The sequence below is a fragment of the Mesocricetus auratus genome, unplaced genomic scaffold (assembly GCF_017639785.1).
Source record: "Mesocricetus auratus isolate SY011 unplaced genomic scaffold, BCM_Maur_2.0 Super-Scaffold_100031, whole genome shotgun sequence".
In the NCBI taxonomy this organism is placed as follows: Eukaryota; Metazoa; Chordata; class Mammalia; order Rodentia; family Cricetidae; genus Mesocricetus; species Mesocricetus auratus.
Genome location: NW_024429212.1, coordinates 8,842,464 through 8,857,600, shown reverse-complemented (window position 1 = coordinate 8,857,600; position 15,137 = coordinate 8,842,464). Strand labels below are relative to the sequence as shown.

Sequence of the window (15,137 nt, the reverse complement as noted above, 5' to 3'; positions counted from 1 at the left end):
TAACTAAGATGAGGAAGGAGAAGAAATCAGCAGCCAGACAAGAGATGGCTCAGGTCAGGGGTGTCAGGAAGGCAGTGAAGATGAACTGTCCACAAAGCAGTTGAGAGGTCTTCAATCAGGAACATAGGTGCCAGGCAGTGTGTGTACAGGTGACAGGATTAGGCATGAGGAACATGCTTGGGAACATTCCACAAGGGCCTCATTCACTGCCTACACACCCAGAAGAGCCAATAGAAAAAGAGGATGTCAAGTTAAAAATACAGTGACTTCAACCATCACGGGGCCAAACGGACTCCATGCAACTCATGTCCACCTTGACTACCAAGAGGTCACACACTGGGTAACTGGAGAAGGATTTAGTGCTTAAAAACATCTGTTTTAAAGTCAGGGAGTATAGTTAATGGATGATCACTACCAACAGTGGATCACAAGTGTGTTGTGAATCTCTTCCTTGGCTTTGAACACTGAGATTCCTCTGTATCTCATTGTGTGTCTGGAGTCATAAATAGTCTGCTCAGTATCCACAGGGAGTGAAACGAAATCCACGGAAGGTTTGTGTTGGTGCTGTACTACATTACTCAGGTGGTGTCTTCCAATTGCTTGTGAAAATAAAATGGTCCCAACCACCACCCCAACAACAACAGGAGCAATGCCACCATCCCAGCAACAACTGCAAGAAAGATGGGATTCAGTAGTCCTTGGCACTGGGAGAACTGCCTTTTCACTCACTGTTATAACTGAGAAGGCCAGAGTAGAACCGATGGCCTTACCATTCCAGTGTAACAACTATGTGAGAACAGCCATTGGTGAATGCTGCAGACTCAAACCAGGGATGGTTTGTTCATTGCTTTCTGAAGGAATGAAGGCTTATTCAACTTTGAGTTATACCTAAAAGATTCGCCAACCAAGGCATTTTTAACTGTATTGTGTATTCAGGATGCTACCCAAAGGTCATGTTGGAAAAGTCAAGTGATATGTTATCTCCAGAGATTGTTATATCTAAGGTATCTAACTAGAAGCTCTCTGTCCTTTATATGAAGATAACAAAACTCAAAAGAAGCACTATGACGTTGCATCCATCAGTGGTGCACACAAATTGCCACCCTGGTTTGTTTAGTTTCTCTTCAAAGGTCTTTTGCTGAGAGTAAGGGGCTTGAGAAAAATAATTAAAGGCAAGAAGCCCATATCCTCTAAATAAGGGATATTAAGAGACTTGAATTATTTATTATCTAGAAATGAGGAATGACAGGAAAGGTAGATACAATTAATGCATGGTTTGTGGAATCAATTGACCATTCTTCTTTATTCTAGTGAGCGTAGCAGAAGAGGAAGTTATGGATTGAATGAGATAGCAACAAATGAAAAATTAATGGCAGACCATTCCTCTTGGTACCTCATTCAAGGATGCAAAACACACTTCTATGCCTTTTTACCGAAGAATGTGCAGTTGTTCCAAGACCGAGTTGTCCCCCAAATTTCAGGTTCATTACTCTTTATTCCTTGCACCACCACCTATCAGTTCAGCTTCAGGGGGCTCCACTGAGACCAGCCCCACAGGGCACTCGTGAACTGAATGCAGGAAGAGTTGTATGTTGTTTCACTCTATTCTTGGAGGAAGCAGAGCCGGCCTGAGCCACTTGGTAGTCACCTCACCGGGTACACATAGAACACATCTTAGGTAATTGCCTCTACTTAGAAGAATGTGGCCTGGTGTCCCCTGCTGGTGGGAATTCAGATTACAGATGCAGCCAGTGTGGCTGGTGGAGATAACAACTCTCCAACATCATTTTTGGTTAGCTTTTATTGTCCCTTAAGGAGACTTTGGGACTAACCCCAAGTCAGTCCAGTTCCTTTTCATCCTGGTGTCTCACTTATGTCGTCTCAATGGCATATTTCAGAGGTGCTCCCTTTTTCTTTTTTATTTCCTTTTTTAAAAAATTTAAATTAAAAACAAGCTTGTTTTACATGTCAATATGTCAATCCTAGTTGCCTCTCCTTCCCCTCCACCCCCATCCCCTATATACCTCTCATCCCATCCCCCCTCTACTTCCCAGGGAGGGTGAGGCCTTCCATAGGGGATCTTCCAAGTCTATCACATCATTTGGAGCAGAACCTAGGCCCTCCCCCATGTGTCTAGGCTGAGAGAGTTTCCCTCTATGTGGACTGGGCTCCCAAAGTCCATTCATGTACTAGGGATAAATACTGATCAACTACCTGAGGCCCCATAGATTAACCAGACCTCCAAACTGACATCCTTGTTCAGAGGGTCTGGAACAGTCCTATGCTGGTTCCCCAGCTATCAGTCTGGGATCCATCAGCAACCCCTTGTTCAGGTCAGCTGTTTCTGTGGGTTTCTCCAGCCTGGTCTTGACTCCTTTGCTCATCCCTCCTCCCTCTCTGTAACTGGATTCCAGGGTACTCCCTGTTTGTTAGTTGGTAAGCTGAAGGATGGCAAAATTGATTAAACTTAAAACCAACCAATGCGAATACTGAACTTTGCTTAAGCAGCCTCTTAAAAACATATCTCAATGAGCGAGTTGGTGTATGAGTGAGTAAATGCATGAATGATTTGTGGATGGCCCCAGACATGTTCTGTTGCTGCACACTGTGAATTAAAATGGGGGCAGCCCATGACCTTACAGAGTCCATGGACACCAGGGCAGGAGGAAGAAGAGTGTTGACTGATGTGTCCCTTTACGGGTTGTGAGGTCGTTCTGTAGGTGATGTTGGCATGTGGCGTAGTGGCGAACACAGTTGGCTGACTTCTATTCCACCCCCCCCTTTTCAAAAGCATGTGAGTCTCAGTCCTGTGCCTGTACCTGGGTAAGCAGGGGCTTCCCCTGCCTTACTTTACAGCTAAGGGCAGAGAAGGCAGCACATCAATAGCTGGTTTAATAGCTGATGATTGATTGGAGGTATTTTGTATTCTGTCTTATGGACAATACGTATTGAACAGGAAATAGGAAGCTAGTCAGAACCTGAAAGTTTCATTTAAAACTGACCAATGTAATGGATATGTCATGGGCTGTATAATTTAAACCTTTAGTGAGCCTGTGAGATGTATGTTCACTGCAAAAATAGAAGAGTGGTCAGTGAGATGACTCATGGATAAAGGCTGCCAAGCCTCCCAATCCAAGTTTGATCCCTGCCTGTATGTATGTATGCATACACAAATACATACAGGTGGAACAAATAATATAAAAATAAACAAATCTTCCATTAAGAGTTTGACTATTACCAGATGTCATTGAAGGGTGTACAATTGTTTTCTACATGAGTCACGTGTTGGCCATTGACAGAAAGTCATACATAGTGGCTTAAACACAGAACAGAATTACCAGTTCTCCTCTCTGGAAAACACCTTGGATTCCTGGAAAGTCTAAAACTTAACTTATTTTGCCTTCAGGTCCTGCAGGTGCCGGTATATGAGAATGTAACTAATAAATTTGTTCTTTTTCTTTCTCTGTCCACCTCTCCCTATATCTCAGAAAAGACATGCTTTGGTATCAAATGTCTTTGTGCAAGTAGGATGATCTTAATGCCCATAAAATAAGTCTTCCATGTATTATTTTTTATCAATATAGGACATCAGGGAAAGATCCCGAGCTGTCTAAGCTAGGACAATACCCCAAAGGACTAATCCTTGACCCTCTTCAGTGTTGAGACATTATGACGGCCTCAGTCAACATCAGTTTTCAGTCCTGTTGGGCAGGTGCACTGGGAAATCTTCTTGCTGGTTAGAACTGGAACCATATAAAGTAACAGAGAAAAGGAGTTTCCCAAGGGATGTAGGTTGTTGGGAAGATATAGACTGTGCTAGGTAAGAGGCAAATGGCTTGCTCCATGTTGGGAATAGGAGCCAGGTTGAAGGTAGGGTATAGTGTGCCAGTGTGAATGGGCCTAATTTCACAGAGACCTTCAGTGGACAGGGTGGGCTGTAGATGGTCAACTTTTTAACTCTTGACCAACTTTCTCTCCCACACTATTATTCTGTCAGTGTGAAGATAAATTGGTGTTTTAAACAAGGCTAGCTGGTAGAGTGTGGTATTTAGAGGCGAGGGACATGGTGTGTGATGCAGTAAGCACGTTCTGAGATAATTGGTGCCCTCATGTTGGACACACAGACCCCGATCCTCAACCTCTGTCCTTTTTCTGCTTTTGGTTTGTGGGTGGAACTTGAAGACTTTCCTTCATCCGAAAGTTGTTACAAATGGACGTGAATAGACATGGGAATCATTTCAACTTCAAGTCTCTTCCCACTTTGAAGAATACAAATTCCAATTCTATTTTATCCTACTATATTTGTACTAGAAAGAGACTGAATAAACACCATGAATTAGGATTAAATGTGATTTTCAATGTTGTCTCGGTCCACTTTAGGGAATGAAGCATTTTATATCAAAATAACACTTTAGATGTTTACTTTTAAGGTTCATAAATATGAAATACTCATGCATTTTTTTTACTTATAACTGTGAAACTGAAATGTATGGACATATGGCCTGGAGTTATAATGAAGGACCTTGAGAAGGAATGAGTAGAAACCCATGATCTTTGATGTAGTATCTGGACCATGTTTTATTCACCTTAGGATGTTGCTTCAGGGCTCAGACTGAACCTTGTGCTCTGAAAGGGTAGGGGATGCTGAAGCTGAGACCCTGTGTTTGGAAAGCCTGGACACTGAGCAGTTTGCTTAGTAAATACCTTGTCTGGTAGGAATGGGAGCTGAGTCCCAACTGGAGTTGAGGATGATGATGAAGGTTGTATGATGTTCAAGTAGATTCAGACAATGCTCAGGGTTATTTGGTATTTGGGGCTCAAATAAGTATATTGGAGACAAAGGATCTAAATTTTTTTCCATTGCATGAGAACCCAAAGAAAACCCTGAGGAGCTGTAACATGAGGAGGCCAGGAGTCCGTGGTTCTTAGACACCAGTTCAACTACAGTGCCCCATCTTCTCTGGAATGAACCAAGTGACAGTTCCCACTCCCCAATCTTGAAAGCTGGCTGTGCACTCCTGGGGTTTGCAGTATCAGTAGCCTTGAGAGCCACAGCATAGCCTGCCCTGAGCAGCTGTCAGAGGAGGCTCTGACCTTATGGGCCTGGAATATTCCAGAAGAGGCCTTTCCGGGAGAACATCTGGGAAGACAGACCCCCTGCTGGCTCTTCTCTTGCATTTGACATTGGCTCCTTCTTGTGTGGTTTGTGAAAGGCGCAGAAAGGAAACACATCTGAGCGACCATCCCAGCAAGCACTCAGTGAAGTGTAGGTCTGATGTGATATGGTTGACACCCAACCGTGGGGCTGCAGATCGTTGGGTTGGATGAAGCTGGGTTGACTCTGGCTGGCTAGAATTTCCTGTGTCGGGCAAATCTTTGTGAAGGGCTTTGGCAGGAGGAGTCATTGTGGAGACAAAGTGATAGGACAAACCAGCAGGTTTGGTTCCCTTGGAAGACGGCAACTAGGAACGGGCATCTGGGGAGCAATGTTCAGGTTTTTGCCACCCAGAAACTAAGGACAGAGGATACAGTGATTTCATTCTGTACCACGAGGCTGTATGTCATGGCCAAGTCACTTGCTATTAGAGAATAACCCTGAGGAAAGCAGGTGCAGAGATAGAGATTACGCAGTAAATCCATGCGTGTTTGTTTCATTTCCATTTTCGTTTAAAACGAGAAGGGCCTTTATCAGATTCCTTCACTAGAATAGGTGGAAATAATTGGATGGGAGCCCAGGAAATATCCAGTGGGCACATAAAATTTAAAGGTTGAAAGAAGCTTGAAGATGAAAGAAATCTGAAAAATAGCGAGTCGTAAACTTAATTCAAATAACTGAAGTTTATTTAAATATTTTAAGTCTCCAACTTCCAGAAAAGAGTTAAGGGAGAGGCTGTGAAACCTCGGTCTTCAGACCTCTTCAGATTGTAATGTGTGCATCTTGCTGAGATGTAATTTCTTTCTATTTTTTTTGTTCTGTAAGGAAGGGCAGATCCCTGTAAGTTGATTACAAAGATGCTAAAATCTCACAGTCTCTAAAGACTTCCGTGCTTCATTGTAGACTCAGAGCTGGGGGAGGACATAGACGCAATTATGTTCTTGTCTTTGAAAATCCTCACCATTCCTTTGTTTTATTGCCATTTTCTATGCAGAAGAGAAAAACAAAGACACAGAAAGTCTCTTGGTCTTGTACAGTTGATGCTAAGAGTAATTGTACAGGGAGGAGTTGCTGATGCAGATACTAGAGTGAGTGTGTGTGTGCGTGTGAAAGCGTGTGTGCATGTGAGCCTGTATGTGTGTGTGTTTGTGTGCATGTGAGCGTGTATGTGTGTGTGTGTTTGTGTGCATGTGAGCATGTGTGTGCTCAATACCTGTATGCAAGCATGTTCATTCTTCCCTTGTGCCCATCTTCTTGGTTTTCAGAATTTACATAACCCTTTTTATGAAGTGCGATCAACACTAAGATTGTTATTACATTCTTAGCAGATAAGCCTTGCATTGACTTTAAAGCCCCTGTGTTGCAGCTTTTTAGAATTTTTTCCAACAAATTAAAATGTTGAAATATAACAGAATTCATCTTCATCACCACCATGTGTGCATGGTTGGGGAGTGGTCAGTATGCACATACTGTTTGGAACATATTTTCATAATATTTCATGTCACAAATCGAAAGGCATTGCTGTTGAACACAAACTCACTTCCACTTTTAAGGAGTTTGACTCATCTGTGGAAGAAGAATCCAACCACTCTGGTCTCTTCCTGATGGACTCATCTTACATCCCACTATGTCTTCCTGGGTCATCCATGTTGTAGCCTGTGATGAGATTTATGTTGGCTAACAGTCCGTTGTATGTGTGTCTTTGTGTAGTTTATCATCTGTGGACTTCCAGGTTTGGATGTATAGCATCTCTCAAGATCCTGCCTCCAATGTTTGTGATGTTTATCAGAAACATAGTTGTTACTTCATGGTGGTTGTTCCACTTCTGACCTCTCTGAGAAGCTTCTGTCATGTTCCGTGTAACATTTGTACCATCTTGCCTTTGTGACAAGAGTGTTTGACCTTCTCCATACCCACACTGACACTTGTTCTCTGTGTCATTGCCATTGTGGCAGATATGAGTTCTTCTGATTGTAGCTTTGACTTGCATTCGTGATTAGTAATGGGGAGGATTTTCCTAAAAGCTGAGGGTCACCTGTTTGCCATCTCTGGACACTTTTGTGTTTGCCCATTTTAATAATGTCGTTTGGTTTTTCAGTTTGTATTCTGCATGCCAGCGTACTGATAGTTTATGGTCTGAGTCACTTCTCTTACAGGCTGTCTTTTCATAAAGTTCATTGTGTCATCTGATGCTTAATGGTTTACAGACTTTGTCAACTCTCCTTGTCCTTTTCTACTGGTGATCCCTCTATTTGGGAATTATATCTAAAGCCATGGAGTCTTTCTTCACATTTTATTCAAGTAGTTCTAAGCTTTATATTCAGACATTATTGGGGGCACAGTGGTCCTCATACTCCCAGAGAAACACTGAGCGAACCAGGAATCTTAATGGTGCTGGGGTGACTCCTCCTTGGAGGAGATAAAATTCGAATACCTTCATTCCGTTGAAAGCTGAGAGTGGACATTCGCTGTCTGTGGAGGCAAACCTCACCCAATTTTGCTATAGAGGCACACCTCACCTATGCTCCCCGGAATGGTCATCCCAGATTCCTCCCTCCCTAGACCATTAGCTATCCTGAGGGGAGATATCACAAGTACTCTATGTCCTGCTGACCTCTATGCTGTCCGCCAGAGACCACACTAGGTTCTGGGCCTTTTAGCTATAGAACCCACCCTCATGGTCACATGTACTGTGCAAAAGAGTCTCCATGTGGCCACACCTTAGGCTGTATTATGCACCTGGAACTGCACTGATTGGACTGATTGTTGCCTGGAAACATTTTCCCAAACTGCACCGTGGTGTTCATATGCTGAATCCCCGAAATCTGACCCAGGGTTTTCATCCTTATCTCCTCACTGGATTCGCTTTCCTGTATGACACCCGCAGGGTTTCTCCTCATGACCTTTTATCACACTTAAGTTAACTCACATGTGACTCAAATAGAGACCCACATTAATTCCTTAGCATTGTGTCATCATTTCCTTGCTTTACTTTTATCTTTAAAAATATCATATAACACTCATAGTACTAGTATGTTCAATCTGCGTAAATCTGCATCGGTACAGATTAAGCATATATTTAATTTGTGTGTGTGTTATGTGCATATAAAATATAATATATAAACATTACATATAATCTATAGCAGTCAATATGTCTTATGCCTGTGATCCTAGTATTGAGGATATTTAGGAGGGTCCCAGAAATCTAAGGCCACCCTAGACTACATAGCTCCAAATCAGACTTGGCTATGGAAAAAGAGCCTGTCTGAAATTTTAACTTATGGACATTAGCATATCATTGTAGAGGGTGTGTGATGTGGGGTGTGCGTGTCATATGTTGTGTGTGTGTGTGCATGTGAGTGTGCATGTGTGTGTGCATGCATACACGTGTGTGTGTCTTTCAATATGTCTTAGATGTATTTGAGTGTGTTGCTTGCAAGAAAACTCTGAGAGTAACATTCAGACGTACTGCGTATCGTGGGGTTGCTTATCAGAGAAAACACATATGGGAACGGGGGCAAAAGGGAACACTAAGGCAAAGGGCAAAGGGCAAAGCTATCCCCTGCTCTAAAGCATGCCACAGGCAATTTCTCACTGGCTCATGCTGACAGTCTATGTGCCTTTCTGTGACTGTGGTTTATGACATCTAGGAGGGCCTTTCAGTCTCCAGACCATATAGGCTATAGGAAACAGTTGTGAACCCAGCCAACAGTGTGATCTGGGCAGAGGCCTCCCTTAAACTACAGACACAAGATGTTGTCCTAAAATGCAATTCACCCTCCTAAATTTACGTAAATCCATTTTCTGCTTACAAATTGCAAAGCATATTTTCTTTCATTTCATGTGGAAAATTACAGTATTGTGTATTTTGTTTTCAAGATTCCCTTTTTGTTTGGGAAATTGGGTAAAAAGCTCTATATTCCCAATTGTGCCAACAATATGTTGAGCCTGTTGCCAGATTTTATTCTTTCCTAGCTATGTGAAACCCATTCATGAAAGAAAAATATGCTTCCAAATTGGTTCAAAAATTCAGGAAAGCCATCAGTCACAGTAGCTAGGCAAGCCATTCTGTAGTGACTTTGACATCAGGGTGTGGGTATTCAAGGACAGAAGCCGCCGTGGAACACAGCTTACCTTTGTTTAGAGTGTGACAAGGTCTTAACTTGTGAAAACTTCCAGAAGGGTCTCGATGAGCCACAAAATATCACCTAAAATGTCACCATGTACTCTAGCAACTGAATGGAACCAAGTAGATTTACCCAGTGACTCAAGTGTTTTCCAAGTTTTGGTCAACGGATGGTCATAAAAATATTTTTCTATGATGTTTTCTTCTTTGATGTCACAATGGTACAGGAAGTTGACCATGTTTGGAAATTTACACTATGATCAAAACAAACAAAACAGTATAAATCAAAGACCCCTTGCACACCACTCTGTAGCTAGGAATGGTAAATGTTTTCATTTAGTAATGTTAGTGTTCTCACTGCACAACTTAGCATTCTGGAAAAATAAATAAAATCCAGTAGCACCTTGGCTGATGCAAATTGTTGAGACAATGATAGTTCCCCAACCACCAGTGGCCAGGCACCGTGGACATTTATGCTTCATTCAGTCAAGTCAAAGTAAGCACTCATTTGTGTGAGGTTTCCTTCTAGGCAGTGACAATGGGCTCTAAGTGTGGCCACTGGTGACAAGTGGCCTCCATGAACACAGAGCTTAGAGGCACTTAGAAGGTGCAAGAATAGCACAAAATGTGAGAGCAATGTAGGAACTGCTCCAAGAAGAAACACTAATCTGTGCAGGTCCCTGCCACAGCAATAAACACACACAGTCTTTCTGTGGGCATTCTTATTATATGCTCTCATCTCTATATTGTCTCCAGTGACAGCAGAGACCAGACAGCCCATGTGAGATCTCACACCCGGTGGAGGGCCAGCAAAGAGATCAGTCCCTATTAGTCCTAGTCCTGTCACTGCCCAGATGAGCCTTGGGGACTTTGTCATGAGGAAGTCAGACATATAGAGAAGTTTTCAGTGATGGGATGCAGCCCATCTCTTGTCTTTGCTTCTGCCTGATAGCCATGCACAACATCCCCTGGGGCCATGTTTAGTGCCCCTTTTATAGAGTTTGCAGACACACAGTGGCTATATAGAACTTCTGCTTCTTTAGCTGTTATCTGTTATGTGCTCGCTAACAGGCTAGTAGAATCTCTTACACAGGTCACTGTTGACTCTCCTGTAATCTCAAAAGACAGCACAGCACATCAAACACTTTAAGACCACAATCAACTTATAGACTACTAAAAATCAAGGCGTTTGGTACAATATAACAATAGAATATGTTAAAAATCCTAAATTAGAACAAGGTATGCTGAGACGTATGCATGAAAATGTCACAAGGAAACACAGTACTTTGTGTGCTAATCTTAAAACACACACACACACACACACACACACACACACAAAACTAGCAAAAGGGGAATACACTAGAAGTGAGTATGTGCGGATTTGAAGTTTAGCAACTGTGGCTAACCTGTTGACTCATCACCTTTGAGGATCTCTTTGGAAGCCTGTAAAAGATTGCTTGATGTATCATGCTTGTCACTGCTTACAAGTTAATTGGCAGCTTCACCAAGTGACCCTTCCTCAGAGCTAAGAACCAGAGGACCACTGTGTATTAGATTATCCTCTCTGTCAACACCGTGCTCATCAGTGCATGGCCCCCAGGGATACTGCTTCCTTCTGTGGGTTTTCCTGTGGCCTGACAGTTCCCTAGGTATCTAATGACAAGTCAGGACAGCAACAGAAGCCAAAATGTCAGGAGCTCAAAGTCAATAAACCAAACATGGGGCAGTTTTTTGAATAATCTGAAAGTTGAAATCTCTTCCTCCTTAATATTAATGAGCATTCTCAGGCCCTCTACTTAATAGTAATGAACACTTCCAGACCCTCCACTGCTTCAGTCGGGGCTCTCATGAAATCAGCTTCCCAGGCAACAGTTTGTCCTGCTGCGAGAGTCACCCCTCCTTGTTCTTACTGAGGTCATTGGAAAGGGTGGCTAATGGATACTTCCATCATCTTCCTATGCCGGCTTCCCTTTGCTTAAAGTAGGCAGTTGCAGTGAGTGTTGCAGTGGGCGTCATAGTATCAGGCATGGTAATAGGCAACATGTAATCTCTCATGGTCATGTTCTTTATTGTGTCTGAATGTGTGTAATGCTGCTGGCAGGAAGTAAGAATGTATCCAGTGACTTTTCGCTCTTCTTTTTTTTTTCAGGTTGCTACCAGCTATGTAACGTTTTTCGATCCCATGAGATGGAAATTGACCAGTGCTTGCTGGAGTCCCTGCCCCTGGGCCAGCGTCAGCGTCTGGTGAAGCGCATGCGCTGTGAGCAAATCAAAGCCTACTATGAGCGAGAGAAAGGGTTCCAGAAGCAGGAAGGGCTCCTGAAGAGAACCAAGTCCGCGAAGAGCCAGAGGGTCCGCTTCAGCCTTGCTGACATGATTCAGGACGCCATCATCCACCACCACGACAAAGAGGGTACGCCTTCTCTGAGGGGCTTCTCACTGTGTGTTGTTGTCGAGGGAGATAAGGATGCCTTTAAAAGAAAGTGTTCCTTTCACAATATGGCAATCTCTTAGCTGATATTTGAAACAGCAAAATGTTGGTGAAACAGCAAAATTTTGGTGAAATATTTATATATTGCCTGAAAGGGACTTGCTTACCTGGAAGGCAATCGGCTTCTTTTAGAGTAGCATACTCGAATTCTTAACAAGACATTTATGGCGTTAGACTGGTGGTTCTCAACCTGTGGGTCGCTACCCCTAGGGTCAAACACAGGGGTCGTATATCAGATAATCTGCACATCAAATATTTACAGTTCATAACAATAGCAAAATTACAGTTACAGGGTAACTGTAATTACGAAATAACTCTATGACCGGGGGTCACCACAACATGAGGAACTGTATTAAAGGGTCACAGCATTGGTAAGGTGGGCAACCACTCCCTGAGATCATGTCTGTGACTACTCTCCTCATTTTTCCCCCGTCACATGCACATAGAGACGGTAACAAAGCCGGTTGCCTCAAAATTCTGAAGGTTGAGCCAGTTTTTCTAAAAATCATTTCCTAGGCTGGTAATATGGCTTTGCCTTGTGTTCCTACAGTGGGTGAATGGTCTCCGGTCTTACGTTTTTGGGTCTTTGGTTCTTTTTAAGCTTCTTTTTGTGAAGGGCTGATTTTGTTTCGGGATGGAGTTGAGTTTCATATTCTATATGTTGGCCTCCAGTTTCCCTGCATCATGTATTCAGACTGCAGTCTCCCCAGTTGCTAGTGAGCTGTGAGTTTGTTTGGGGGGGGTCTCTATTCCACCCCATCAATCTCTGTGTCTATGTTTGTGCCACCATTAGCCTGCTGTAGTCAGCCTTGGAGCTGGATGGGGGGGGGGGACTTCTGCCAGACTTGTTCCTTTTGTTCAAGATGGCTTTGACTTTTTTTTTAATCCTGAGTTATGGTGCGAAAATTTCTTAAGCTGGAACCTGATTCCATTTGTCTTCACGTGGTTAATTTCATCACTGTTCACATCTTTTCACATGTGGGTTTCTTTCTGCTCTTTGTTACGGCTTTTATGATATGCTTTCCCAAGTTTTAGTGTGTGTTATGATAGAATATGATGCTTTCTGCACCAGAGTGGTGTATTTGATGCCTGGCATCCTTCTGAGAGTGAATACTTTAGGAGGTGGGGCCCAGCCAGAAGAAGTAAGTCACAAACATCATCCCTTTGGGGATCAGGGGAACCCCATGAGATGAGCTTAATAGCCAACTCCGACGAGAGCTCAGAGGATCAGAATGCCAACAGCAGTATTGGCATTAAAAGTTATTTTGATTAGATTTCAGGTGGGGATAAGGACACTATTCAGCCTTTGGTGGAGGCCAGACGTGTTATTATTATGAAAAATGTGTCTACATTTTTGTCTGTGCCCTGAGGTTTTTGTGGCAGGCTATGTTTAAAGGTAAATAGCCAGTTTATCTATTTAGAAGGTAAATAGCCAGTTTATCTATTTAGAAGGTAAATAGCCAGTTTATCTATTTAGAAGGTAAATAGCCAGTTTATCTATTTAGAAGGAATGCCAAAGGCGTTTAGTCTTCAGGATATGGCATAGTTTCTCTCTGCTTTCCAGTGAGAATTAGAAACGAAAAGTGCAACCAAAAGATCTGAATGCTGGAGTTTGGTCAGAAAAGCCGATACGAAGGAGAGGCTAAGGAAGCCTCGGTTTCAGAAGAGATCAACACCAGCAAAGGAAGACATTACTCTTCACTAGACCACTAGGAAACAGTCCTTGGGCGGGGGGGGGCAATCTCTGTAGTGGGCTAGATCCTGCCTGTCACAGCTGCAAGGAGATGTGAGTCTTTGGAAACTTCCTCTTGAAAAATAAGGTCCTCTGGGCTCCCTGCTTGCATTGGAGGGGGACCCTAAGAAGCTGTTTCTCAGGATTTGTTCCAGCACCACAACTGTCCGAACACTCAGAGGCCAGGAAAGTCATGGTCTACTGGGGGTCTGAGCTACAATTTGGCTCATAAGACCTTGGTGTAGTCTGGGGGTTGGTGTAATCCATGAGGGAGCGGGTGAGTTACTGAAATGGGGAAAAATGCAAAAAAAACCTGGCCATGGAGACTCCTACCTAAAATTCTAATGAACTCTGAAGCTGGTAGAGGACCAGCAACACGTGATAAGACTGGAGTTGCTGTAGGTAACTGCGTAAAGGTGAGAATGATGTCCAAACTGTAGAGGAGATTCCAGCATGTAGAAGATGCCAACCGTATGTACGGACACCTTTCAAGGAAAGCTGCAGGCAGCTAGCAGAGCCAGCCCAAGTCCGATGCCTCATGAACTCAGCTGGCAAGGCCACGGGTGCAGAGTTACAAAGGGCTTGCACAAGGGAACCATCAGCACGCTTGCACAAGAGAACCGTCGGAACGCTTGCACAAAAGAACTGTCAGCACGCTTCCACAAGAGAACCGTCAGCACGCTTGCACAAGAGAACCGTCGGCACACTCTGTGCAGCCATGGCAATAAGAAGACTCTCCACCCTTCTGTGTGAGCATGCCAGTTAAACTGTTGCTTGCTGGGAAGTTTGCACGTCTTATCTAAATGTGTATGCTTTTACGCTTTTACATTTGGCAGTGAATGTATGGTCTGGTTCAGCCTCGGAGATACTTTATTCTAAACCCACTTACTCCTGAAAGAACAAGGGCTGTGATCACACCAGAATCTCTATGCTGATGGCCACGATGCTTCCTACATTTGTAACTGGACACTTAGCAGCTCCCACCCTGGGAGTTTACATCCACACTGATACGAGGAACTGCGTTTCTGCTCTCTGCTCCATCCTTCCTGCCTTGGGTAGAGTAGAAGCTTAAAGCCATCGGCCGTCTTCACTGTCAGCTGTTGCCACAGAGAATGTACACAGCACCGAGGTCTTCACACCTTGTTCCCGTATTGTTGGAAAAGCAACGAGACACAAAACTAGTGTGTAAAATTGTAAATCCCCTTAGATGAAGCACCCATGGACATTTAAAAAAATGCTGCCTATGGCTTTAAAAGTAAACAACGGTGATGAAGTAATAAATCCAAGACTGAAGCAAGCTGTTTTACCTATTTCTTCCCTAAAGCATCGTGCGATCATATTTCTTGCAGTCATTCACGGTGCACAGCCGGAATCATTCTGTTTCAAACAGTTGTGACAGGTGAAAACCACGCTGTCGTCGGGGATCTGAAGGTAGGCAGAAGGGTGGGCTTTGCCTTGAAATCACAAATCCAGGGAGAAAGAAGTTGAAACCCAGCATAGAGGAGTCATGAACACAGTGAGTGAGAAGCGGAGTGAAGCAGGAAGGAGAGTGGCGGCCCCTGGGGAAAGCTACTCCGAGAATGTGGTCCCAGAGACATTTGACCTTAACCGTCACTTAGGCTTTGACCTGTGA

At 43.5% G+C, this 15,137-nt stretch overlaps 1 protein-coding gene across 2 annotated transcripts in view; it reads left to right on the top strand.

Moving 5' to 3' along the window:
- Myo16 (myosin XVI) overlaps positions 1–15,137 on the top strand; it is a 422,801-nt gene that overhangs the window by 95,092 nt on the left and 312,572 nt on the right. For both annotated transcript variants that reach the window (XM_040733405.1, XM_040733404.1), the window contains exon 2: positions 11,431–11,694. In XM_040733405.1, the coding sequence (XP_040589339.1) occupies positions 11,469–11,694 (226 nt within the window). In that variant the 5' untranslated portion in view covers positions 11,431–11,468. The remainder of the gene's footprint in view (positions 1–11,430; positions 11,695–15,137) is intronic.